The sequence below is a fragment of the Culex pipiens genome, chromosome 3 (genome assembly GCF_016801865.2).
Source record: "Culex pipiens pallens isolate TS chromosome 3, TS_CPP_V2, whole genome shotgun sequence".
Classification (NCBI taxonomy): domain Eukaryota; kingdom Metazoa; phylum Arthropoda; class Insecta; order Diptera; family Culicidae; genus Culex; species Culex pipiens.
Window position 1 is genome coordinate 5,043,702 of NC_068939.1, and position 25,484 is coordinate 5,069,185.

The 25,484-nt window shown below is 37.5% G+C and overlaps 4 protein-coding genes across 8 annotated transcripts in view; 1 reads left to right on the forward strand and 3 right to left on the reverse strand.

Moving 5' to 3' along the window:
- Nucleotides 1-54: 54 nt before the first annotated feature.
- Nucleotides 55-3,092, forward strand: LOC120422876 (uncharacterized). The gene is made up of 4 exons (XM_039586435.2): nt 55-285; nt 1,486-2,397; nt 2,472-2,779; nt 2,841-3,092. The coding sequence occupies exons 2-4, from the start codon at nt 1,499-1,501 to the stop codon at nt 2,972-2,974; spliced, it is 1,341 nt and encodes a 446-aa protein (XP_039442369.1). The 5' UTR covers nt 55-285; nt 1,486-1,498; the 3' UTR covers nt 2,975-3,092.
- Nucleotides 399-1,422, reverse strand: LOC120422877 (uncharacterized). The gene is made up of 3 exons (XM_039586437.2): nt 970-1,422; nt 788-900; nt 399-730 (listed from the first exon to the last, which is right to left on the reverse strand). The coding sequence occupies exons 1-3, from the start codon at nt 1,420-1,422 to the stop codon at nt 523-525; spliced, it is 774 nt and encodes a 257-aa protein (XP_039442371.1). The 3' UTR covers nt 399-522.
- On the reverse strand, nt 3,075-8,063 carry LOC120422878 (uncharacterized). The gene is made up of 4 exons (XM_039586439.2): nt 7,324-8,063; nt 3,473-3,521; nt 3,276-3,413; nt 3,075-3,212 (listed from the first exon to the last, which is right to left on the reverse strand). Exons 1-4 carry the CDS (start codon nt 7,384-7,386, stop codon nt 3,157-3,159), a joined length of 306 nt encoding a protein of 101 aa, XP_039442373.1. The 5' UTR covers nt 7,387-8,063; the 3' UTR covers nt 3,075-3,156.
- Nucleotides 8,064-9,125: 1,062 nt separating this feature from the next.
- The window catches only part of LOC120422874 (septin-7), a 50,350-nt gene continuing 33,991 nt past the window's right edge, over nt 9,126-25,484 (reverse strand). For 3 of the 5 annotated variants that reach the window (XM_039586425.2, XM_039586421.2, XM_039586422.2), the window contains 7 exons: nt 25,200-25,452; nt 24,946-25,138; nt 24,723-24,885; nt 24,379-24,426; nt 23,955-24,120; nt 23,371-23,504; nt 14,681-15,830 (listed from right to left, as the gene is read on the reverse strand). In XM_039586425.2, the coding sequence (XP_039442359.1) occupies nt 15,605-15,830; nt 23,371-23,504; nt 23,955-24,120; nt 24,379-24,426; nt 24,723-24,885; nt 24,946-25,138; nt 25,200-25,452 (1,183 nt within the window). In that variant the 3' untranslated portion in view covers nt 14,681-15,604. Of the gene's footprint in view, nt 10,980-14,680; nt 15,831-23,370; nt 23,505-23,954; nt 24,121-24,378; nt 24,427-24,722; nt 24,886-24,945; nt 25,139-25,199; nt 25,453-25,484 lie in introns of those variants that run through there. The other 2 variants (XM_039586426.2, XM_039586424.2) reach the window with 2 other exon arrangements.

Consider the following 25,484-nt stretch of genomic DNA (forward strand, 5'->3'; position numbering starts at 1 on the left):
TTTTTTTCAGAACCACCCTAGCAACGATCAACAACGCGCGGGGTTTCTGACAGTTCTTGTTTGTTTATTAATTTCTTAATTTTTGGCACGCATTTTACAAGCTGGTGAACGAAACCAAGAACGAAAACAATCCTGGAACCTGGACTAAAATTAAAATTTTACAATCGCGCGGGTTTAACGCTGATAATAAACTAGCCCTGCGTATTTTGAAGCTTTTCACCTGTGAATTTGCTTTGATTGCCTTAATTTGAAAACGAGTGTTTGAAGAAAGCAAAACTGAGTTAGGTAAGTGATAAGATCTACATCTGACATGTTTTTACAAGATTCCTTCTCCGATCTAGTTGAAAATGAAATTTTGGAAATTTCACAATTTTCGCCTACAATTTAAAGAGTGCAACTTTCTCAAGGTCACGTCAATATATTTATCAATCAATTCAATATTGTTTATTATTTCGCTATATTCGATAAACAGTGCATACTCCACACGCATGTGTGCTAAATTACTTGTTACATTACAAAGTATTACAGGCTTTCCAATTCCTTGATTTCGCTCTCAATGTTAGCTCTGGCAGTTTGCTCGTATCGGTCTCCAAATTCCTTCGTTGCATAAATGAACGGAATCCGGCTGAAGGACTGTAGAATCTTCAGCCGCATCTTGTTGTAGGAAGCGGGTTCGGGATATTCCTTGCGCAGCTGTTCCGTGTACACTTTGTACTCTTGTGGGGGATGTCTTTGGGTGTAATGGGAGGGATTAGTTCGGTTTAGTTTTGTAGTGGAATAAGCTTACCCTAGAATCAACAGGTCCAGATCCTGGAAGAAAGCGACGTCATCGTCGGGCAAATCGGAACTTTCCACCGATGCGTCCCCTAGCAGTCGCAGGACGTTGTTAATCAAGGCTTTCTGGAAACACACAGAATGAAAACAAAGCTGTATCGATCGACTCACGTTACAATAGCCCCCCTTCCTTACATTGTCTACGCTGGCACTGGCCAGGAATTCCTTGAGGGCATCACAGTTCTCCGCGCCGCAATCTCGGCCAGCATCAAAGTGGAAGTACTGAAAGAGCGTGGCCAGCTGCAGGCAAACGCTGGCCCCAGCGAGGTGTTCCAACTTTTTGGCCAACATTTGCTGCTCGTTGTGGTAGTGCCTGCCCGGTTGGCCGTACTGCTCTTTAAGCTTCGCTAGCCACTGGTCCGCCACTGCCGGGTCAACTTCCAGCGCGGTTACGACGTTTTGCCAGACGGAATCCATTGAAACTTTTCGCTTTCCTTGAGATGAGATGAGTAACACAAAATGAGTCGTCCTTTTCGTGGGGTTGCAACAAAAGATTGACACCCAAAACCGTGGGGATTCTGAAGGGTGTCCTGGGCACATGCGCACATCGCGCACCACGTGCCATTTCTCTGATAATGATAATGACATTGGCCGGAGGCGGGGAATCGTCCATGGATGATGCCATTTGGGATACTTTTTGATTTGTTTCAGCTGAGCAGTAGGGATGTCACGGAATAAAAAGCAGCGCCAGAGCGTTGGCAGGACGCCCCGTAAGGGGAGTCACACGCCGAAAGTGACCAAACCAAAGCTGGTGATCGATTTGAGGGGGAGGAAACAGCGAAAGCAGTTGACCAAGAATCGCGAACTGATCCGGAAGCAGATCCTCGGCAATCGCAGGCGCACCAGCAACAACAACAGCAAGCTCCAGATCCTGTACCCGCCGATTCCGCCGCCACCCGCACCGGAACGGGTCACATCGTCCAAAACCAGCCAACGGCAGAAGAGCAGCCAGCAACGAGCTCAGCGCAAGTTCGACACAATCACCGTGATCGACTCGGAAGACGAGGGAGTTGGAACCAGTGCTAGCCAGGATGCGATTCCCAGTTTCTACGAGGACAGAACCGGGGGATTCGACAACAAAGATGTTCCGCTGTACGTGAGTCACTACGGCGATGTGCAGCTGTTGGAGGAAACGCTCGAGGAGGGTGAAATCCCTGATGACGAGGAAGATCTGAACCGAGCGATCGTAAACGTGGAGAGGATGCCAGTACAAGAGGACGAGGACGACGACGTTATTCAGGTCAACGAAAGCACCGTGATTGAGCCAACGGTTCCAATGCCAAAGAACGAGGACCAGTCGGTCATATTTTGCTCGGAGGTGATCGATCTGTCACGGGCGGTGGACCGGAATAAGCTGCTGGACTTTATCCCTATAGGGTACGATCCAGATCCGGCGGAGGCCAGACAGCGATCGCCTCGGAAGCGAAGTAAGAAGCACCGCGAGGATAAACATGCGGAACAACCGGAAGCAGCACAAAAGGACGCGCCACTACAACCTGCCAAAGATGTTGTTAGAACCGCGAAAAGGATGGTTGTCATCGACGGAAATAACGTTGCGTATGGGTAAGTACTCTGCGTTTATTTTAAATTAATCAAATACATCCTAACAAGATTTTTTCCCACTCTCTCAAAACCAGTCACAGCGTCGGGAAAGAATTCTCGGTAAAAGGTCTCGATATCTGCATCCAGCACTTCAAGCAGATGGGCCACAACGTCAAAGCGGTCGTGCCGCAGTTCCGGCAAAAGAAGGACAAAAGCACGGACCAAAAGAGGCTCGACGAGCTGTACAAAGCGGGTGACGTCCTGCTCGCACCCTCGAAAAGCATCCCCGGCCAGTACTCGTCGAGCTACGACGATCGGCTCATTCTGTCCGTGGCGGAAAAGTTCGACGGTGTCGTCATTTCCAACGACAACTTCCGTGACCTGCTGCAAACCGACAACGAATGTAAGTTCGCTGCGTTCAACTCAAACCTCTATCAACTTAAAAGTCCAAATTTTTATTCCAGCTTGGAAAAAGATCATCAAAACCCGGGTCATCGGATACACGTGGGTCATGGACGAGTTCTTTCTGCCGGACGATCCGTACGGTCGGCACGGCCCAAAGCTGAAGGATCTGCTCGAGAGCAAGCAGCAGAAGTGATTTATCTTAGTTTTTCCTTTTTTTTGTTTATGTTAACATATTACATATTTGAGGCGCCTGTTTAAACGAATACCAACCAGAATGCATTCAAATACATATCACAGCCTTTAACCTTAAACTTTTAGCGTAGCGTCGATTAACCCTAAGTTAATAAATTAAAAAGTTACAGTTTCATCCACCAATCAAGTTGTTGCAGTTGTATTCGTTTTGGTAACATCTTCGTAGGAGGGTGGCATATCTGAAATAAAACAAGAAGAAACAATCAAAGTTCGTCCTCACTAATGAGGGGGAATGTCTATACCGTTGGTGGTGTTGTACGGTTGCGGTCTGGTTCCAAACAGCGATCGGTGCGGAATAATCGGGACAGAGCCGTGCTCGGACGTTGGCGGGTTGGTGGGAATCGTGTAAACGATGGCCGTGTTGGCAGAAGTTGCGGCGGCTGACGAGGGTTTGAATTATTTTTTTAATGCGATTTTTTATAGAATAGAAATGTCTTACCACGAGTTGTGAGGATTCTCGTTCGGTTGTATCGTCTGTCAAACGTGTACTGCAAAAGCAAACATATTTCTGGAGTTTTTTTTTTCTTTTGAAAAGGTCAAATAAATCAAATTTTCAGTTTTTGCTTTTTAGGTGTTTTTTGAGGGTCTAGCTCACTTCCCCGAATGTCATTTCCCCGAATTCTATTTCTCCGAAAATCATTTCCCCTAATTGGCCACATCCCCGAATACCACTTCCCCTAATCAGCCACATACCCGAATGCCATTTCCCCGATTATCATTTCCCCTAATCGGCTACTTCCCCGAATGCCATTTCCCCGAATTGACACTTACGCTAATCAATTTTCAGTGTATTTGAATGGATAATAGAACAGGGATAGAAATCCTGTAAGCAAATCCTAATTTCCCTAATAGTCATTTCCCCGAATTCCAATTACCCGAATTTTCCGTTTCCCCTAATCGTGCATCCGGTAACCCTGTGTTGTAGAATTCGACAACATGGAAATGTTTCCAAAATCGTCAACATTTTTCTCGCTTTCACTGCAAATGTTTTCAAACATTGTCGATAACATTGTTGCTCAAAATCGAAAAAAAAAATGTTGACGATTTTGGAAACATTTCCATGTTGTCGAATTCTACAACACAGGGTTACCGGATGCACGATTAGGGGAAACGGAAAATTCGGGTAATTGGAATTCGGGGAAATTGCTATTAGGAGAAGTGTCTTTTCGGGGAATTGGCATTCGGGGAAATGTCCCTTCGGTTATATGGGTTTCGGGGAAATGTCATAGATTCGTTTTTTGATACCCCTGACTCAAGGCGTTTTCAAAAACACCCAAAAAGCGTGATTTGTGTGATTTGTCAAGTATTTTTAAAAAAATATTTTACATAACATTTTGTAATCCAGTCGACTGTGCTATATAATTAGAATTTTAGTTATTAAACAATTTCTTACTTAGTTCTTATCTTTTTTTCGATCGTAAGTCTTTATGTGTCGATAGAAGATAAAGATAGTCGTATTCTCGATCTACAGGCCATTCAAATCCCATTTTTTATATTCCCGACTTTTTCCGACTTTTCCAGAATTTTGAATTCTTACCCAAAAAAATGAAAGCAAATCAAAAACGTTACTTAATCCACCTTTAGGTGGTTGGAGCCTTCCTCACATTAATTATCTAAAATAGACACAAAAAGGCGGAACTTTCAGTGTTCTATCAATTTGGCTCATCATCAGCTAGGGAACGAAAACTGGGTGATTTGAAATGAGGGAGTAGATTGGATTAGTTACATACATTCCAAAAACCAAAAAAAAACGATATTTAAAATGCATCTACAAAAAACATGATTAATGCATCCTGAAACAAGATTTGAATCTTTTTGCCTTCCTCACCTTACTGAGGAAAGGCTATAAAATCACTCGAAAAATGAACTTATTATTTTGACCTCGTAGACTCACCTTCACGTATACATATCGACTCAGAATCATATTCTGAGCAAATCGAGCCAAACATTTCATTAGGGCACAAAACCAAAAACCGCCATTCGAGAAAATCGCTTGCAAAAAGTGGGCAACTTGTTTCAATTCCTATTTAAAAAAGAAGCTTGACTGATGGCATTTTAACTGATGATTCGATAAATTACATCATTATCCTGAACTCTGCTTTAATTCTTCTTAATTTTTGTCGATTTTCGCAATAAAACTCATAAATTAAGAAAATCTCGTTATTAGGCCCTTTTAACTTTCCGACTGTTGTTCATAATGGGCCCTTTCTAAAAGCAATTTCGAAGAGAGCTGAAAGGGCACTAAAGCGCTGTCACCGCATTGTTGTTTGGAATGATGTTTACGGGCCCTTTTGTTTAGTTAGGAATAATGAGGAATTCAGTAGAAATTTTGATAATTGGTGAAGTTTTGTGATTAAATAGTGTAAATAAGGTACGTGAAACATAAAAATTCTTCAAAAGAGTACTGAACAGCAGCCGCGAGACCGTATTAAATATTGTATTTCAAAGAAGTTTTTTTCTTCAGAAATGCTTGGTGAAAAGTAAACCAAACTTTGTTTTGAAGTGAATTAGTGTTAAGAATGTATGAAAAGTTCATTTTATAGCACAAAAAGTTCCACAACTACTAAAAACTAACGAAAAACAAAAGGGCACATATTAACATTTTTTTTGGTTTGGAGTGAAAATTGTTATGTGCCCTTTTGTGTTTTTGATTTTTTCAATGGTAAATTGTTTGCTATCAATCTGATTCTTGGAGGGCATGTAGGGAGTGTACTAATGAATGGAATAGTGGAATAATCCCGAATGTTTACGTTTTGGTTTTGTGCCCTAATGAAATGTTTGGCTCGAAATGACTGTGTGGATGTGTGTAGGTGGGTGGACAAAAAAAATGTCACTCGATTATCTCCGGGCTGGATGAACGGATTTTGACCGTATGAGTCACATTAGATCCATCTTGGGGTCCCATAGGTCTTTATTTAAAATCAGCAAGTTTAGTTAAGTACTTCAAAAGTTATGCTAAAAAAACGATTTTGGCGTATATCCGGAAGATTGTAAAAAAGGTGTTTTTTGCAAGAAAACCTATCATGTTACACATTTTCAGAAAGGTATTAAAAAGACGTTTCCAATAAGCCCAAACATTAAAGATCTGACAGCCCTATCAAAAGTTATCAGAAATTAAGTGTTATTAATACACTTTTTGGAGGCCGGATCTTAGATATTTCAACGAAAATGATGTCCGGGTCCATCATGCGACCAGTCGTTAGTTGGATAATCGAAAGACCTTCCAAATGACAACCCTATCAAAAGTTATTAAGACTTAACTGCCGTTCTAAGCATAATTGTCCCATGTCATTTTTTGGCGATTTTGACCTTTTGACATTTTTATGTTTAGTTTGTCGTATACTTTTCGAAAAACCCATAAAATCTAGTACTTTGTTTGGAAACTCATTGAAAACAACACCAAGTCTGTTTGTCCCATCGTTGTACTTTTACGCATAATTGTCCCACCAAGTATTTTCTTTCACGGAATCATTAGTTATACGAAGCATTCAGTATTGTTTACATACTGTATAGCAAGAGGATCATAAATAAGAGTGATAAACTACTAACTGGGGCGATTGGGGACACATAGGATGAATAAGAACCCACGAGACAATTATGCGTAGAATCACAGAAATCGATCGAAAAATGTCAATCGCGTTTTTCTCAGTTGCACTTTTTTTTAACATGGGACAATTATGCGTAGAACGGCAGTTAAGTGTTATTTCAACACTTTGAGGTGGCCGGATTTCAGATATTGCGATAGAAATATTGTCTGAATTTTCCATGTGAACTATCGTTGGATAGGTTTTTTATCAGACCTTGCCGATGAGCCAGAAATATTGAAGGTCTGCGAGCCCTATCAAAAGAAATGAGTAATAAAGTTGATTTGTTAAACATGTTAAGGGGGAATGTTGCTATTTTTACTGAATGTATTGACTTTATGATTGTGAGGAAGGCACCAACCACCTAAAGGTGGATTAAGTAACGTTTTTTTTTAAATATTTTAAAAATAATTATCACACGATATGGCCCTTCTTTTTCACCGCGGAACTCAAATCTAAAAATAAGCAGACTATTCGTCAGGAAATGGCAGGAACAGATCGTTATCAGTCCATTCCTTTGATAATTTTGATAAGATATAGATAGATAATTGTTAATGTTTCGAAATTCTTAAGACACATTCCTGATAATCTTTCAAAAATATCGCAGTATATTTATTTTAATTGTTGCTAGTATTGTTTTTATACTGTATAAAAAATTAAAAGCAGCTTAATTTTTTCCACAGTTTATTCCTCCCACTAAACTTACCACAGACATCCAGACAAGAATCAGCAGGAATATAATCAGCGGAACTATGATTGCGGCAGACATTTTCCCAAATTAATCACTAATCACGATGATCCATCAAATTTAGCTACACGAAAATGTTGGGGCAAAAATATTTCACCACATGTTAACCACGGCACGCGATCGGAACGGAACTGAAATCGAAAGTGTCTACTTTCGTCGCGACGCAGCTTCGGATCGTTATCTTGGCCCTTTCGATAAAACCTCGCGCTTGTGATAAGATATTAGAATAAATCGTGTGTGTGCCAAATGTGATATCGATTAACCAAGCGGAACTCGCCATCTCTCGGGAATTTTCGGAATCAAATAGAGTGAGGACGTATGTTTTTCAAGCATTTCAAATTTATTTGAACTTTTTTTGTTTTTAAATATTTTTCTTGATTTATTAGAATTACTGAAAGGTTGGGTATCTCCGCTTGTTGCCTTTTCCTTTTCCATTGCGGCGTTTGCGCCACTATTGGCGCAACGCGACAACTTTAGTTTTGAGTTTGCTGTTCACTATCATTGGATTTGCTCTTTATCATTTTCATTGTGTGTGTTTGTGATTCGCTTCGAACGCTACAGACTGATACCTAGCTTGATTTTTAAAGTTTCCGTTTTTTTTTGCTTGCAATTTCGTTTTAATAAGTGTACCTCACTACAAGAGAGAAAAATTTCGCCTGTTTTTTCCCATTTTCTCCACTATTCGTCGCAATTTTTTTTTGGGAAAGAGAGAGAGAGAAGCGTAGGGAAAAAATCACAACTTCAACTCTCAAAAAAGGAATGAATTTGTGTTTTTTTGCTCAACTTTAACAGAGAAATCAAAATTGCTCTCCGATAAAATTGCATATTTGGACTTTTCTCTCTCAAATTTGCTCTCTCGCGACTCTTTCACGAACGAGCAATGAGAGAACTGCAAAGTAGGCCGGTATGTACCATAAGTAAACGCTGGAGAGCGACTTGGGTGTGATTTGCGGAAACTGTTGATTATTTTTCGTTTAGTATTGTGCCAAAAATAATAAGGAGCGACTATTGAATCTTTTGAGCAATGTAGTGTATCAGTCTCAAGATATATTTTTGTTTTATTTTCTCTCGATTTTTGCCCATTAAATATAAATTTTTATAAGTATTTGTGGTTGTGGGGGATTTTCTTGAATGTGTGTTTTGCGACCAGTATTAAATATATTTCATTCTGTCATACACTTTCCTTAACGTTTAGATGCTTTTAGGATACTAGAATTTTTTAAATGTTTTTTTTTTGTTTTCTTGTTTATAATCATTCAATATATATATGGGATATCTTCTGTACAGGTTACGATAAAGTGAATTCATTCAAGCCCAATTGATAATACAAGAAAAAACTGCTTTTATTTATTTCTTATGTTTGGAACTACTGAGAGGCAAAAAAATAAAAGTTGGCTAATGCATCGAATATCGAGTTTTGTTGTTGTGCAGATTGTTTAAAACCCGCTTGGGAGAGAATTTCTAATGATCACGGACAACTAGATCAGTCGACAGCGAGTTGGAAATGTTTTATTTTTCGTTGTTTTACTTTAGTTGATTTTATTTCTAAGGACAGGAAAGACATGTAACTTTAGTTTGAGTAAGGAAAAAGTGCTCGATTTTTTTTGTGAATAAAAAATTTCACAACTGCACACCACATCATTACGCGTGTGCACTCAAAAATGTTCAACCGCTTGTTACCTTTCAAAAATTTAAACATCCTTTGGCTAAGCCCCTTCCACCTTTGCGTTTAAAACGGTTTTGTGAGTTCTTAACCAATGTCACAAATTGCTTCACGATTCCGTTACATATTCCTGATGCAATGTATATAGTTCATCTCGGCTACGATTCGTTAAAAGTTTTGACTAAACTCTGTCGTCATCTACGTCTATTATGTGTGCACTTGCACTCTATTGAAATCGATGATAAAATTGCAATTCTGACCTGCCTTAAAACTGTACTGCTGCGAAACTCTGAAGTGTTTGTGTGATTTGAACCTGTTCTGATTTCTGCACAGTCAAAAAAAAGTAAAACTGCGAGTTGAAAACTTGATAATGTAAATTTACATTGTTTTAATGTAATTATACCTAAAATAATGTAAAACAAATAACATTACATGGAAAAAGACGAATATTTCAACTCCATAATGTAATTTTGCTTAGTCAAAGAAAAAAAAAAACATCTTTATTGTGTAATTTTATGTTTTATAAATTAAGGTAAAATTACATTTAAAACATTTAGTTTTCCATCTTCAAATTTAAAACTCGTCGCCCTACAACTTTTTAACTGTGGTGTTATGCGTGTCTAAATTTACTCTGTGCAAGCTTATGCAAAACTACTGTAGCTGCGATTTTTCAAAACCTCTTTTTGTTCGGTGACACAAACACAGACGTTTGTCTGTGAAGTGTCACTATTTTTTTGTTTTATAATTTAAAAAAATCAATTATTTTTGCTGCGCACGCCGCGAAAAAATTGCATCGCTGTCAGGTGTCGGTTTGTGTGGCTATTTTTGCGTGAGTGTATTCTCTTTTTTGGGTGTATAAAAAAGTTTTAAAAAACTTTATTTTATAAAAATAAACTTTTTAAAAAATAAAATAATTTAATAAATATACATACTCTAAATATATATATGGCATATCCTTTTAACAATTACATTTTTGCTTGATGTTTTTTTTCTTTTCGTATCATTTTAGCATTTATTCCGTTTTCTATATGGTTCGATTGCGCTCGTAATAAATTGCAAGTGTTCCGTGTAATTTTACGTTGACATGCGAATTTTCGTGAACAAAGTAAGCTGTGCGTTTAGCAGTGTTGCCATAAAACCATTTCCGTTTTTTTTATTTCGCCAATGTAAATAAAATCGTTACAAATTCATCGCGGTACACGAAGAAAATCTTTCTTACACATAATATTATTTTTTCGGAACACAATTGAAAGCAAAAACTATGCACTCTTTCACTACGCATTGTTTCTCGAGTGAAAGCGAGAGAGAAAATTCTGCTGCGCGGCGCCTTAAAACGATAAATTCTAATACACTATGGAATTACATATCTACTGTTGTTGTTGTTATGTTTACTCTTGTTTAGCCTACAAACTATTACTATATACCTCTCTGTCCTATTTATATTTTTAGTTATATACTGTGAAATTCTCCAGTAAACCTTTTATCGTCTTTGTCGATTGTTCTCCTGAACGCAAATCGCTGTGTGAGTGTGTGTGTTCGTGTATGTGTTTGTCTCTATCGCTTGCAATGTCACCAATACACGCACGCTTAAAACTGTTTCTTTTATACTAGTATAAAAAACCGAAGCGATTTCTTTGAATGTAGTAGTAAGAGCAGCGACAGACAGAACAATAGCGTTGCGTAGCAATGGATAGATTTTTGTGTTGTCTTTGTGTCTGTGTGTGTGTTTGTGTACAACTTTACGACGCGGAAGAAGAAGTAGAAGAAGAGGTCGTCTGGGACGTCTGCAGCTGCAGCATCGGTAGTAGTAGTTGTTGTTGTGTAGGAATTTTTAAGGGTCATCACGCAACAACAACGTTGTTCTGTGTTCTGATTGTTCTCACGAGCGCGTGCGCACGCTCCTTAAAATAGACCCTTTTTCTTCTTACCTTTGTCTTTACCGTCCACGGTTCTGGAAATAGTTGGTTGGGATAAATCATAAAGAGAAACGGAAATTAAACGGATGGTTTTGGTTACTTTCCTACGAGACTTGGAATTTCTACTGATTTGCTAGTGGTTTTTGGTAGTAGCGCAGAGAAGTTTGTTAGAAAGAGAGCGAGGGTGTTGGTTCTATCAGAGTTAATAGAAGCAAAGGTGGTAGGAGGAGAGTTAGAGATGTAGCTAAAGTATTAGTGAGGGGAGTTTTGCCGTAAAGTTGAAAAATTGACGCGTGCAGATAGTCGAAGAAATTTGTGATATTTGAAGTTTGATCAAATTTGAAGAAAAATAAAGTTATATACTTTTTGCCTTTCTTACTAAAGAAAGGTATAGGTTTTTTCACTTGATCTTGCCTTGCTCACATTGCAAGGGTCAGAATTAATAACTTATATAAATCTTGAGAAGGGTCTACCAATAACCTATCAAATGATTTATTAAAAGATGGTACAGTCCAGACTCGATTATCCGAAGTTTTGTATGGAAATTCGCATAACCGAATCGTGTACATTGTACAAACACATTTTTTTCGTATTTTTTTAATTTTCTTGCTTTTACTATCAAATTCGGGTTCTGCGACCTCATGTTTGTCCAATTTGATTAGCTGATTGTCTATTAAATTACAAAATGTTTTTTTTTTTCAATATTTCATCACCACCATTTTCAATTTAAACATTCTAAAAATTCACTTTAGCGTAGTTTAGGGGACATAATTAAGCTCTACAATCAAAATAAGACAACAACATATTTTTTACGTGTTTAGATTATCCGAAGTGATTTTTTTCTAAGGCCTTCGGATAATCGAGTCTGGACTGTATTTCCAGAATTGTTTTAAAGGTCCTATAAACATTTTTGGAGTTTTTTTTAAAGGTCCAATAAACCAAATTTCCAGTTTTTGATTTTTGGGATATTTTTGAAACCGCCTTGAGTAAGGGTATTGAAAAACAACCAAAAAGCAAAAACTTAAAATTTGGTTTATTGGACATTTTCAAAAAAAAAAAAAAACTGCAGTTATGAAACACAATAGCTTATAGGATCTTTTCAAAAAGAAAACTCTAGATTTGAATTCATCTGGTCATGATTTTTCTTTTATATAAAATAATTGAGTTTTAAACCTCTTATAAAAAAGTTGCCAGATCATACAACTTTACAACTCATCAAAAAAGTCTTTCAAAAATTCTTCCATATATCATTGGTACCATCAGCTTTTTTCACCAACAAAAAACATTAGATCTGGAGAGGAGTGAAGAAAAAATTAAAAGTGCAAAACATTGGAATGATAAATAAAAGCATAAAAATAATATGAGATTATTTTTTTCAAATACGCTACGAAAAATACAAAATGTTGTGAGTTTCAAACATTCTTTCAAACATAAGAAGTTTATTAACCATTTTGTTTTCTTATTTAATTGTAAATAAAAATTAATTAAATAAAAGTAAATTGCAAAATAAATTTTATCAACAATTTTTTTTTGTAGTTTATATTTTTCTGAAATAAGCAGCCCTTTGATTTTTCTTAACACCTTAGCAAATCATAAAACAATTTTTTTTATTTTCTTTTTTTTAATATCAAACTCAAAATCTGCATTCCCATAATTGAAAAAATAAGTTGTTGATTGCATTTTATATTACAAATGAATATTTTCAAAAGTTCATGGACCCCAAATTGGCCACCATCTTAGTTAGATGTTTTCAGTTCAGCTTTTTGGCTTTTTGAGATCACAGTTTATCTCAACGACCCAAAACCGTACCACGAGGTTTTTTCCATGGATTAAGGTTGTTCCAGTCTGGACAATAATTCAATGAGCAGCTCATCAACGTTGTCAAGGTTAATTTTGTTAAAGGTTAAAATGCAGTAATTCAATTTTGTCTTGTAAAAACTAAAATTTTCGCAAAATATTATTTTTTCACAAAACACCGTATTTTAACTGTAACTGCTGAATCTCTCTGAGTCAAATAGACCCGATAACGTCTCTACTATTTTTTCCCTAGAAATTTTATATTACAAGCTGTCACAAAATCATTAAGTTGAGTAAACCCACTAGAAATCTCGGATGTTTTTTTTTTGTTAAAAAACTGTTTGTGTCGTTTTCGTAGTCAAAAATTGTAATTTATATAAATATAAAGTGAAATTTAAGATAACGAGAAATTTTGCGGTATATTTTTTTTTTAAATTATCAACTGAATTTATAAAGCAAAATTCAAATGACACATAAGAAAGGTGTTACAGTCGACTCTCTGGTTGTCAATATCCAAGGGGCCGTCGAGGAAGAGTATCGTCAGTTTACAGAACGATGCAAAATGAAGACTCGATTGAAAATATTTTTTTCTTCATACCCAGCTATGGGAGAGAATCATGGCAACGTCCATCAAACAAAAACAAACTAATGTCAAACACCCTTCAAGGCTACGTTTTGCCAAGAAAAATGTCTAGGCAAGCCATGAGAAAGTGAAATTATTGACAACCGGAAGAGATTTTTAAAGCAAACAGAATCCAAGGGACCGTCGAGGAAGAGATCCTTCAAGCAAGGGAAAATATCGCAGATTGAAGGGACTGAAGAATTCATCGATAGATGGAGAATTATTGATATCGAGAAGATCGACAGCCAGAGAGTTGACTGTAATTGAAACATGTTTCGCCATAATATTTTTTTACCTGTAAATTTGCGTTAATTTCTAAGGAAAAGTGGCTTACACATAAACACAAGTAAGTTTCCACTTTTTTGTGGTAATTCTACATCTTTTTTAACACGCAACCGTCCACATTTCCAGATCTATAGTTTTTTTAAACGGTCCAATAAACAATTTTGTTTTTGCTTTTTAGGTATTTTTGAATACCCCTGACTCAAGCAAAAAATTAATATTTTGTTTATAAGACCCATAAAAAACTGCAGAAGGGTTAAAATTACCATGATTTGTTTCAGAGTATTATAAAAAAAATGTTTAATTGGATACCCCATCTAAAGTATCTTATTGAAGTAAATAAAACAAAACTAGAGGTAGACCAAAGAAAACGATTCCCTGTAAACATTTCAGCAACATTGAAAGAGAATTAACAGCGCATGGTGGATCGTTCTAGTTTACACATTGTTCCGCGAAGGGTGAGGGTAGGAGGTCCAATTGAGGTGCATTCAAAACATCATTTTTTTCATTTTTCGTTGGTTTCGGCTCGTGGAAACATACTGGGATATAATAATAACAAAATCAATCTAGGTTGTCTACACTAAAAAAAAACGAACACTCTAAGCTATTAATATTCACAAACACAGCCACAACACATACTTTGGAATACGTTTCGGATAACAGATAAACAAGCAGCAACAATCAACAGCTAAAACACAGACAGAAGGAGAGAGGGGAGGGGTAGTGTCAAACCAAAACTACTACTGACTATACTTAAACAATTTTCGAGGAACTAATCATCGTCGAGGGTGCACAATTTAGACGAGAAAACATGCAGCAGCAATGCAGCACTTACTGAGTGAGTAATGAATACTTAAAATTAGCTTTTTTTTTTAGTTAAAATGACGACTTACACTACACGTAACAAATATTAATGAAAAGGAAGTTTATGATTAGAAGCGATTTAGAGTATATTAGACTATTAGAAGACGAAATATGTTCGATTCAGACGGCCATGATGATATGTTTTTGATGAATGAGAAAACAATAACGATATGTTTGGTTCTGTTTTGTAGATACATTTGCAAGTTTATTTCGTCCCAAATGAAAACAACAACAAAAGAACACAAAAAGAACACATGATTCATGACAGAGGTGTGCGAATGAATGCGTTTGTGTACATTGAATCCCTTTCGCGAGTTTGTTGGTCGCGTTACACTTGAATTCCGGTTTTATATTTGATATGAGTACACGAGATTATAAAGTGTCCTGTTTCTTTTTTATTATGCGGTATTATTTGTCCACTAACCAAAATGAGAATAATCGAAACGATGTTTAGAGAGCTAAATTAATCGAAAACAAAAAATGCAAACAAGCGAGTATAAAAAGTGGTAATATTGATTGAGTTGTTTGTTTACGTTTGTAAGTAATATCGCTAATAAGTAATTGTGAGGAAGAGAGCACGCGGTAAGTGAGTTTTTATTTCTTTTCGCGAGGAGAAATTCTGCTGCACAGCTCGTTTTACGTGTATAAATGTGGTTTGCTTGATAAGTGTGTTTGCATGTTTTTTTTTTGCATTGTTAAGTCTAGTTTGGTGCAAATCTACTAAAAGTAGCGCATTTGTTCCATTTTGTTTGTGGTCGTTAGCACAATTTAATGTTTTATTTTGCTATACTTATTTGCATCCGCTGTCTCCTCTACTATCTCTCAGATATATAATGCTAGAGTTACATCTCAAGTGACGTTTAACTAAACTGAATTAGTGAGCTTGCTTTTAGTAGTACTAAATATTACACAGTAAATGGAGATTATCGTGTCTTGCGCCATTCGCATAGATATTATTACATGTAAATTTTCAAGAGAGAGCCCTGCCAGCAGAGAATGTGTGCATGGTTTTAGCTTGTTGGTGGTGACGGTGTGGGTGGTAAAATTGGTCTCGATTTCTCACACATTTTTCAACCTAGGTGTAGGTCAGATCCTTTAAGATTCGTTATTCTCTTGCGGACTAGGTGGTACCGTGCAATTGTTACTATTAGTGATGGTGGTGGTGGTGGTAGTAGTAGTAGTAGTATTGGTACAAGTAGAAGAGGAAGATCCGCCACGGGCGGAATCGGGAGCCCCGAAGCTAGTGTGCCTACGCAGCAGCGATCCAAACACGCGCCTGCCCTTGGACTCATCGGAACTTCTTGATGCAAGTGACGCGGTCCTGCAAAATGGTCCAATTCGAATGGATGGTTTTTTTGACCAGGGGTGTGGTGTTTTGGGGGAAAGGTGGGGCAGGTGGTTCAGAGAGGGAGGGCGGGTATGTTGTTTTTGTACATCAGTAACTGTTTGATATTGCTTGGCGGTTTTTTTTATTTTATAATTTTCACTCATACAATAACTTGGTTGGATATAAGTATACTAAAGCAAACACCATACAGTTGACCAGTTTCAGACACTCCATCAACCATAGGTTCAAATATACAAATGTACAAAACGGTATCTACTAATTTTTTACTGCAAGTGACTATCAAAAAGGTCTGCTCGGATGTAGGGGCTTAGTGCAATGGTTTTCTGCTTGTTTTATTTCTAAAAAACACTAAATTGAATCAAACGAGGAATAAGTTAGAAGTTAGAAGTTAGAATTAGACAAAGGCGATCGTAAAAAGACCAAAATACCTCCACCTGTCAATTAATTTTTCAGTCCCTTAAAATAGCATGCTTTGATTTTTCGTTCTATAATTTGATACCAATCGCTCTCGACGGTCTCTTCAATATCGACACAGAGAGAGTCCGCTGTACTGGTGTATGTGTGTTTGAATCGTGAAAAAATGTCAACATTTTTCGTTTCCATAACACGTCTAACATTGCACTGCAACGATTTCTCTCTGCGGCGATCAATTGCGGCGCTGAATTCTATTTTTATGTCGAAATTGTTAATATAAATATGCGTCTAGTATGCTCTCAAAAAATGTCCTATATGCATACAATTATGATTAGTTTACCTCGTGAGCAGGCCTGCAAAAAGTTTAACAGCGTACACATGAAGCAAACCAAAGTTTCAGTTCACTTCTAGCTTGTGACTTTAAGCCTACTGTGTCTGTTCAACCACTGCCGCCTGACTCGTTCCGGATGCTGGAGAATGAGAGACGTGAAAAAATGACCTACACTCACTCAATGCGTGTCTTATGACTGACTCGTAAAATCCTCTTTAAACAATATTTTGACTATTTTTAAACAATTGAGTGGTTCCAAACTGTGAAAAACACTTTAAACAACCATAATTTATATTCAAAATTACATTTCCACGCATAAATACAAACATTTTGTGTAAAAACTTGTTTCTATATATGTGTGCGTGCAACGTCGAATGAACGTTGGCCGACTACTGCCACGCATTGCAGCTGCTCAACCAGCTGATGTCACGGTTTCGCGATTCAGTGAATGGAGATGACAAATTTTTTGTCAACGTCGCTGACTTTTGCGTCGTGAGCAGTTTTTGCGTTCATGGGCATAACAATACGCGTTTGACTAATAAGCATTTTTTGGCTGTTTACTCGCTGAGTAATTCTCTACCAAATTGACCGATTTCATGAGATTTTTATTTTATTATTTTTTATGGTGATAAACACACGTTTGATGTTTCTGGTGCATCGTATTTTTCAAAAACGCATATCTGTTCAACAACTCTTCTTATTTAAAAAAAATAACAGCAGGACATTTTTGCAATTATTCAATTCAATTCAATTCGGTTTTATTTGTGAATAATCCAAGATACAATGAGTTCATTTAGGTATATAACAGAGTTTTGGTGTTCCTTTCAGCTGTGTTTTACATCGTAATTCAATCGAAAAATTATTACTTATAACTATGGAATTGACAAGAGTAAGAAAAAGTTTTCAAAAAACTTACAGAAAGTGCAATGGGAAAAGGATAGATAAAGAGAAAGCTTAAAACTAGATCACAGACAAAAATAATCAATTATAGATGTGCTTGATCATCAGCTCCCCGAGGGCCAGAAATTGCTCCGCCTTGTTACGGCAGCTCCGAAACCGCGTCATCATCTCCCCCGCGAGAGCAAAGAACTCCGGCAGGGTAAAGAGATCTTCCCCGGTGACTCCTTGCTGGGCCGCATCGCCGCTACCGGCAGCGACCACGCTGGCAAACGAACGCCCCCATCCAGGAGGGATCGCTGGATTGTCCGCTGGAACCGTAGGCTGTCCAGCTGCAGGAACGGCTGCGCTCGTACTTCGCTGAGGAGGGTGGGCTTTCTTCTTCCTCTTTTCCTGCTCCTCGAGGTAGGCCTTGCGCGCGACGCATCCGCGGTAATTGCCGGTATGGTTGCCGTCACAGTTCGCGCACTTTACGCGCGGCTTGGTTTGTTCTGCCTTGTCCCCCAAGTCCGCCTTTCGTGGCAGTGCGCACGCCTCGGAGAGGTGTGATTCACCGCACTTCACGCAGCGGGGCCGGAGGTTGCAGTTCCGCGAGCCGTGGCCGAATTTCTGGCAACGGTGGCATTGCGCTACGTCCGTCGGGTTTTTGGAGTAAAACCGCCAGTTTACCCAAAAACCGTCCAACGTCTTAGTCCGCCGCAGGTCTTGGATCTTGACGGTGCCGCGGTCGAAGTACAACAGGTACAGAGTGTGCACACCCGTGACCGTTGTCTTGCGCGAGAGCACTTTAATCTCCCGCGGTTTTATTCCGGCGTTCGAGAGGTGTCGCTTCAGGTCGGCGATCGGACGGTCTTGGTAACCCTGCAAGACGACCTTAACAGGGGGCTTCTCTGGGTCGTATGTGTAGAAGTTGAAGTTGCTACGCTTCAGTTCTTCAAGCACCAGGTCGAAATCTTTTTTGCTCAGTGTAATCACTTGCACTGCCGACTTACCGATTTTCAGACAATATCCGAGGCCTTCCAGCAACTCGTCAACATCGTCCGCCAACGTGTCCAAAACAAAAATTGGAGGTGGTCTACGTTCCGCTGGAGAGTTGTTCTTTTTTGACGTCGGCACTTTTTTCCGTGCACGACCATCATCGTCGTCGTCGTCGTCGGTAGTGCTGCTACCGTCGGTGTTGTTGTTGTTGTTTTCTTCATCGTCGCTCAGCATCTGGAACTCGTTCCTGATGGGGATGTTGGCGGATGTTGATGTGCCACTGGTCGTGGCACCGGAGGTACCGGAACGGGTTCGCACTGGTGATCTCGGAACATATCCGGGATGTAGTAACTTTTTGTCGATGCCTTTTGCGCTCACTCTCCCCTGTGCGATGGCGGTCGACACGGCGTTGGTTTGTTTACCTTTTTGCACACGGCCGGTAGACGAACTTCGCGGGTTTTTCGAGGCCGCACTCGAACTGCCACGGCCACGGCCGGCCCTTGGCATGCTGCTGGAGCAAACTCGCGGCTAATCACGGTAAATTACGGCGAAAAATTATTTTGCAATTATTTTATTCAAAATTAGACTAAATTCACATGGGACCACTTGGCATTTATCGACAGTAGGACCTTTCCTATGACCAAAGTAAACATATTCCACCAATGGTTCGTCCTTAGAACTCTGGCAGCAGTCCTGCAAAAATGGTTCTTATTATTCGAAAATATCAAAGTTGTCGGGACGACAATCTTATTGACAATAACTCAATTTTAATATTTTGTTTTCGAAATTGACTTAATACAATCATATTAAGCTAGATTTTCAAAGCTTTCACTAAGAAACTTTAATAAAAATAACAGAATAACGTATTTTTGATTAAAAAATACTAAAAAAAATTAGTTCGTAAACGTCGCAAAATTTGACATGCATTTTCACTTTTTTAGAGTTTTTGTTTTTTTTTTGTAAAACATTATTTTTTTTACAAAATACCGTATTATTTCAAACGAAGAAAAAAGTCTTGCATTTTAAATTTATTAGAGTTTTTTTTGTGAAATACTCAATTATTCACAAAATCACGTATTTTTTGAAAAATACTAAAATTTTAATAATTTACAACTTGAGTACCAAACGAAGCCAAATGTTGCATTAAACCCCATCATTATTTTTTTTGTAGAACAGCAAAAATTTAAAAAAATATCTTGATTTTTTAAAATTCGCGAAATTTTGTATGCATTTTAACTTTATTAGAGTGTTTTGTAAACACAAAATCACAAGATACAGTATTTTTTGAAAATACTCGAATTTTTATAATTTGCACTAAATTTTTACAAAACACTGTAATTTTTCAAAATACTCAAATTTTAAATACTTTTAAAATTTAAATACTCAAATTTTCAGAGTATTTTACAAAAAAAAATAAAATTAAGTGAAAAAACATTCAACATTTTGCTTCGTTTGATATCCATATTGCAAACCATGAAAATTTTAGAATTTTCGCAACAAAAAAAAAACGGTATTTTGTGAAATTTTTTATAAATACATAATATATGATATTTTGAGTTTTTTTAAATATTTGAATTTTGAAACATAATACTCCATTATCAGAAAATATATTCTTAGTGGAAGCATTGAAAATTTTACATAATATGGATGAATTAGGCTGTGGGAAATATTTTTCAAATTTTTTGTCAATAGAATTTATTTCACGGTAAAAAGTCTACTGTGAAAAGGTAAAAATACACAAACGATTTGTTTGATTGAAAATTTGGAGAAAGAATACAAAATTTTAATTTGAAGAAATAATTTTGGGAGAATTTCATTGCATTGGCATAACAATAACAAAGTTTTACTTATAAATGGCAAGCAAAATACCGTTGCACTATATCGCACACCACTTGGAAACCCGAGCAGACGCATTTCTCACTATCTAAGAAAAACCATAAAAAAAGAAACCAACGCAAAAAAGGGAAACCGAAGAAACTCAGACAACAAAACCAAACACGTTGAACCAAGGAAAAAGAATACCTAATGTAAGGGAAAATTTCAATGTTTTTGCAGTGTCTAGGAGGAATTTAGAGATAGAGAATAGAAAGAGAGAGAGAGCGAGTACGAGGTACGTTTTTGCAAATTTTGTGTTCTTTTTTATTAACGTAAAAAAACTGGTCAAAACCAAATCACAACGCAACTGAAACGCCAACAACAGAATCGAAATAATAGCAAGAAAATCAGCAAACATAGCGGTAAGGAGAGGTTAAAAAAGAGAAAGAGAGAGAGAGTCAGCAGCAGATATGGATTACTCACACAAAAATTTCTTTTCCTTTATGCAAAAATGGTTCTTATTATTCGAAAATATCAAAGTTGTCGGGACGACAATCTTATTGACAATAACTCAATTTTAATATTTTGTTTTCGAAATTGACTTAATACAATCATATTAAGCTAGATTTTCAAAGCTTTCACTAAGAAACTTTAATAAAAATAACAGAATAACGTATTTTTGATTAAAAAATACTAAAAAAAATTAGTTCGTAAACGTCGCAAAATTTGACATGCATTTTCACTTTTTTAGAGTTTTTGTTTTTTTTTTGTAAAACATTATTTTTTTTACAAAATACCGTATTATTTCAAACGAAGAAAAAAGTCTTGCATTTTAAATTTATTAGAGTTTTTTTTGTGAAATACTCAATTATTCACAAAATCACGTATTTTTTGAAAAATACTAAAATTTTAATAATTTACAACTTGAGTACCAAACGAAGCCAAATGTTGCATTAAACCCCATCATTATTTTTTTTGTAGAACAGCAAAAATTTAAAAAAATATCTTGATTTTTTAAAATTCGCGAAATTTTGTATGCATTTTAACTTTATTAGAGTGTTTTGTAAACACAAAATCACAAGATACAGTATTTTTTGAAAATACTCGAATTTTTATAATTTGCACTAAATTTTTACAAAACACTGTAATTTTTCAAAATACTCAAATTTTAAATACTTTTAAAATTTAAATACTCAAATTTTCAGAGTATTTTACAAAAAAAAATAAAATTAAGTGAAAAAACATTCAACATTTTGCTTCGTTTGATATCCATATTGCAAACCATGAAAATTTTAGAATTTTCGCAACAAAAAAAAAACGGTATTTTGTGAAATTTTTTATAAATACATAATATATGATATTTTGAGTTTTTTTAAATATTTGAATTTTGAAACATAATACTCCATTATCAGAAAATATATTCTTAGTGGAAGCATTGAAAATTTTACATAATATGGATGAATTAGGCTGTGGGAAATATTTTTCAAATTTTTTGTCAATAGAATTTATTTCACGGTAAAAAGTCTACTGTGAAAAGGTAAAAATACACAAACGATTTGTTTGATTGAAAATTTGGAGAAAGAATACAAAATTTTAATTTGAAGAAATAATTTTGGGAGAATTTCATTGCATTGGCATAACAATAACAAAGTTTTACTTATAAATGTTAAGCAAAATACCATTGCACTATATCGCACACCACTTGTAAACCCGAGCAGACGCATTTCTCACTATCTAAGATAAACCATAAAAAGAAACCAACGCAAAAAAAGGAAAACCGAAGAAACTCAGACAACAAAACCAAACACGTTGAACCAAGGAAAAAGAATACCTAATGTTAGGGGAAAATTTCAATGTTTCTGCAGTGTCTAGGAGGAATTTAGAGATAGAGGATAGAGAGATAGAGCGAGTACGTGGTACGCTTTTGCAAATTTTGTGTTCCTTTTTTTCAACGTAAAAAAAAACTGGGCAAAATCCAAATCACAACGCAACTGAAACGCCAACAACGAAATCGAAATGATAACAAGAAATTCAGCAAACATAGCGGTAAGGAGAGGTTAAAAAAGAGAAAGAGAGAGAGTCAGCAGCAGATATGGATTACTCACACAAAAATTTCTTTTCCTTTATTATTTTTGAGGCGGATTCGAACCAATGGACATTCAAACAACATTGATATCACGGATTGATTGAAGGGTTTCGATTGGTTTGGTTTTTTTTCGTAATCACAAAAAGATTTGGAAAATAAGTGTGTCGTTAAAGAAAAGGAAGAGAAAATAAAGAAAACGTCGTTTTAACATAATGTGAGACATCAGAGCAAATTAGGGAGGGGCATATTTGAAAGAGATTTTGGGGTCGAACATTGTAAAAAGTCAGTGTTTTTTTTTTCTTCTTCTAGAAACGCGAATGATTTTTGAGAAAAAAAAGAAGGATTACAGATGGGGGGTGACCGGTTGAAAGATAAATAACGAAACGAGGGATGAGTCATTGAGGAGGTGTTAGAAAAGTGAAGCGAGTATAAGTTGGAATAAAAGGGAAGTAGAGCAGTTTGTAAACCATAGGCAAAATAGAGAGTAAAAGTGAAACCACACAGATTTGAAACACAAAAAACCATTTCCGAAAAATAAAATTGCTTTGTTCCATTGAGCTTGAGTAAAGGCACAGACGTTATATGACTTAAAAACGTGATTACAACAATATTATATCCCAGCAGTTTACTAACACCTTTCGACGCGAGATCGTTTCTCACCTTTTATGTGGGTGGAAAGCTTTTCTCAAAAATTAAAGAATAATTTGCAGCTCGGACCAAAGTAAATGTGCGAATTTGCCTCGCGTTTTCATAAAGTGCAGCACTTTTAGTGGGGGTGTATGTGGCAAACTTAGGAATTAGTGAATTTAGTGTGTTTAAAAATAATAAAAATAAATAGAAGGATTCGCATGAAACCAGGAAAGAGGGTGAGTTTGGTTTTTAGCACAGACAGGAAGCGGTTCCATTATTTTTGGTTCGGTTTTTTCTCGGGCTTGAGAGAGAATCTCAATGTAGGTGGGAGATTGAAAAAAGAAAGAAAATCTTTGACTTACTCTTTGCTGTTTGCCTCGAGGCTTTTGCGTCGGAGATCCTCCAGCGTGACGCCGTTCGACTGTTCCCACTCGCCCTTCTCCATCTCGAACGCCTTCCGGCGGTCCTCCAGCTCGCGGATTTGCAGCTCCAGTGCCTGGTGAGAGATGAACATTTGTCATTGTAATCATTCTTTGTTTGACGATTCTTTTGGGTTTGGAATAAAGTATTAAGGCATAATTTTTTTTTTTAAGTTTAATCTGTTACAATACTCGACATTTTTAAAGTTCATGGCAGTAAACGATTCAGCAAAGAGTATCAGTATAATCAAAATTTGATTCAATCCATACTTTCCCTTAATTTCACTGCCGGCTAGGTTTGAATTACTTTCTTTAGCTTTTTCTTGAAACAAACATGTATTTTTTAACAATTTTTAAGAATGTTCCTCATTCAAAACTACAAGTAATTGGAAACATGTGGTTTTAAAACCCGATCCAAACGACCTTTGAAAAGAATTAGCAAATTTAAAAACTGTTGCCTTTCTTTCTCGATTTCAAGACCTGAGTGAGGTATCCTTAACAACAGTGCCACAGCCCCCCGCGCTCACCTTTTTCCGCTCCTCGTGCCTCCGCGTCAGCTCGGCCTCCGAGTCCTTGAGCTTCTGCTTCTTCTCCTTGACCTTCATCTCGAACACCTGCTCCATCTCCGCCTCCATCTTCTTCATCTTGGACTCGTGCTCGCGCTTTTCCTCCTCCATCTGGGCCAGCGGGTTCCTGCGGGTGGTACGGGTGAGATTAGAAAAAGGTAGTGGGACGAATTTTCCGAAATTGGGGTTTTCTACAATGTGCAACAACAAAGTGATGAGATAGATTTTTTTTTTGATGGATTTTTGAAGCGGGCATGCAAATTTGGCGGTTATGGTCAATTTCGATACACTCAGAGAAAGAAAAAAAAATCAGGTTAGTAGGTAGAATACTAAACTCAAGAAAAACAGCGATTTGTCGAAAGCAGAAACGAAACGAAAGACTTACCATCCAGTACCAAATGAGTTTGCATTAATCGTTCCAATATTGCATAAGCTGAATGGGTGAGAGGTGTGAAGGTAAATGAGAGTGAATTTTGAGTTTTTGAGAGCTAGCGTTTTGCGCGCGCAAATTAGTCGAATTAGGTGGGGCGGCTTTGGTGTGTGAGGAAAAGGGTTTGAACTACATTTGATTGGTTTGATACTATTGTGTTTGATTTGCGTTTCACGCTCATCCGAGCCGTTCCGATGGGTGTGAAAGTAGTTGAAGGAAAGTTTGTGATCTATATTTACAGGTCCGTTAGCCGGGAAAGTTTGATGTTGGTGTTGTTGGGTGTAAGGTGCGCGACTTACTTGTTGCTCATTTTGGTCTTTCCGTCGTTGCCGAGACCGGCCAGCTTTCGACAGCGGTAATTTTCGTAGTGCACGTTGTTGGTCACATCCTTCAGGTCCTGCAAATGTGTCCGGATAACCATATTTCGGAGTGCAATGAAATCACAGTGATCTAGGTTTTCAACTGGAAATGTAAAATAGAATTACAATGATGTTCTACATGACGACGTGAACAATTGCAAACCTTCGGCTACACCCCACGGATACCGACGGCCACGCACTTTGCGTCCGTCAATCTCGATGATTGCATTAGCACCGACCACGGCGAACGGAACGCGACTTCTCAGCTGCCGGAGCGTCTTGGCGTCCTCCTCCTCCTCCAGCGGTTCCGGGAAGTCGTAGATCTTGATCTTGTGCTGGGCGATCTCGTTGAGAATCTGCGGAACATCGTCACGTTAGTTGGGCAACGACTCATCACAAAACAAAACAAAAACGAACCTGCTTCTTGAACGCCGTAATCTCCTCGGGCGTGAGCGTGTCCGCTTTGGCAATGACCGGAATGATGTTGACCTTATCGCACAGCCGCTGCATGAACTCAATGTCCAGCGGTTTCAGTCCGTGGCCGGACGGGGCGATAAAGTACAGACACACGTGCACGCGCGTGTCCGGAATGGCCGTCCGGTGGACGCGCGACTCCGCCGTCAGATACTCCTCGTACTTGCTCTCGACAAAGTCCACCACCGGGATCCAGCTGGAATCAAGAATCAACAATCAGCTCTATAC

Bases quoted from the DNA above. Each gene is read 5' to 3' on its own strand.
- LOC120422877 (XM_039586437.2), bottom strand. From the start codon at position 1,422: ATGTCATTATCATTATCAGAGAAATGGCACGTGGTGCGCGATGTGCGC. The intron at 901-969 runs GTAAGGAAGGGG...GTGTGTTTCCAG, and splicing joins CCAGTGCCAGCGTAGACAAT to AAAGCCTTGATTAACAACGT. The intron at 731-787 runs GTAAGCTTATTC...TTACACCCAAAG, and splicing joins CTGGACCTGTTGATTCTAGG to ACATCCCCCACAAGAGTACA.
- LOC120422876 (XM_039586435.2), top strand. From the start codon at position 1,499: ATGTCACGGAATAAAAAGCAGCGCCAGAGCGTTGGCAGGACGCCCCGT. The intron at 2,398-2,471 runs GTAAGTACTCTG...TCTCAAAACCAG, and splicing joins GGAAATAACGTTGCGTATGG to TCACAGCGTCGGGAAAGAAT. The intron at 2,780-2,840 runs GTAAGTTCGCTG...TTTTTATTCCAG, and splicing joins GCTGCAAACCGACAACGAAT to CTTGGAAAAAGATCATCAAA.
- LOC120422878 (XM_039586439.2), bottom strand. From the start codon at position 7,386: ATGTCTGCCGCAATCATAGTTCCGCTGATTATATTCCTGCTGATTCTT. The intron at 3,414-3,472 runs GTAAGACATTTC...AACCCTCGTCAG, and splicing joins GAGAATCCTCACAACTCGTG to CCGCCGCAACTTCTGCCAAC. The intron at 3,213-3,275 runs GTATAGACATTC...GTTTTATTTCAG, and splicing joins ACCGTACAACACCACCAACG to ATATGCCACCCTCCTACGAA.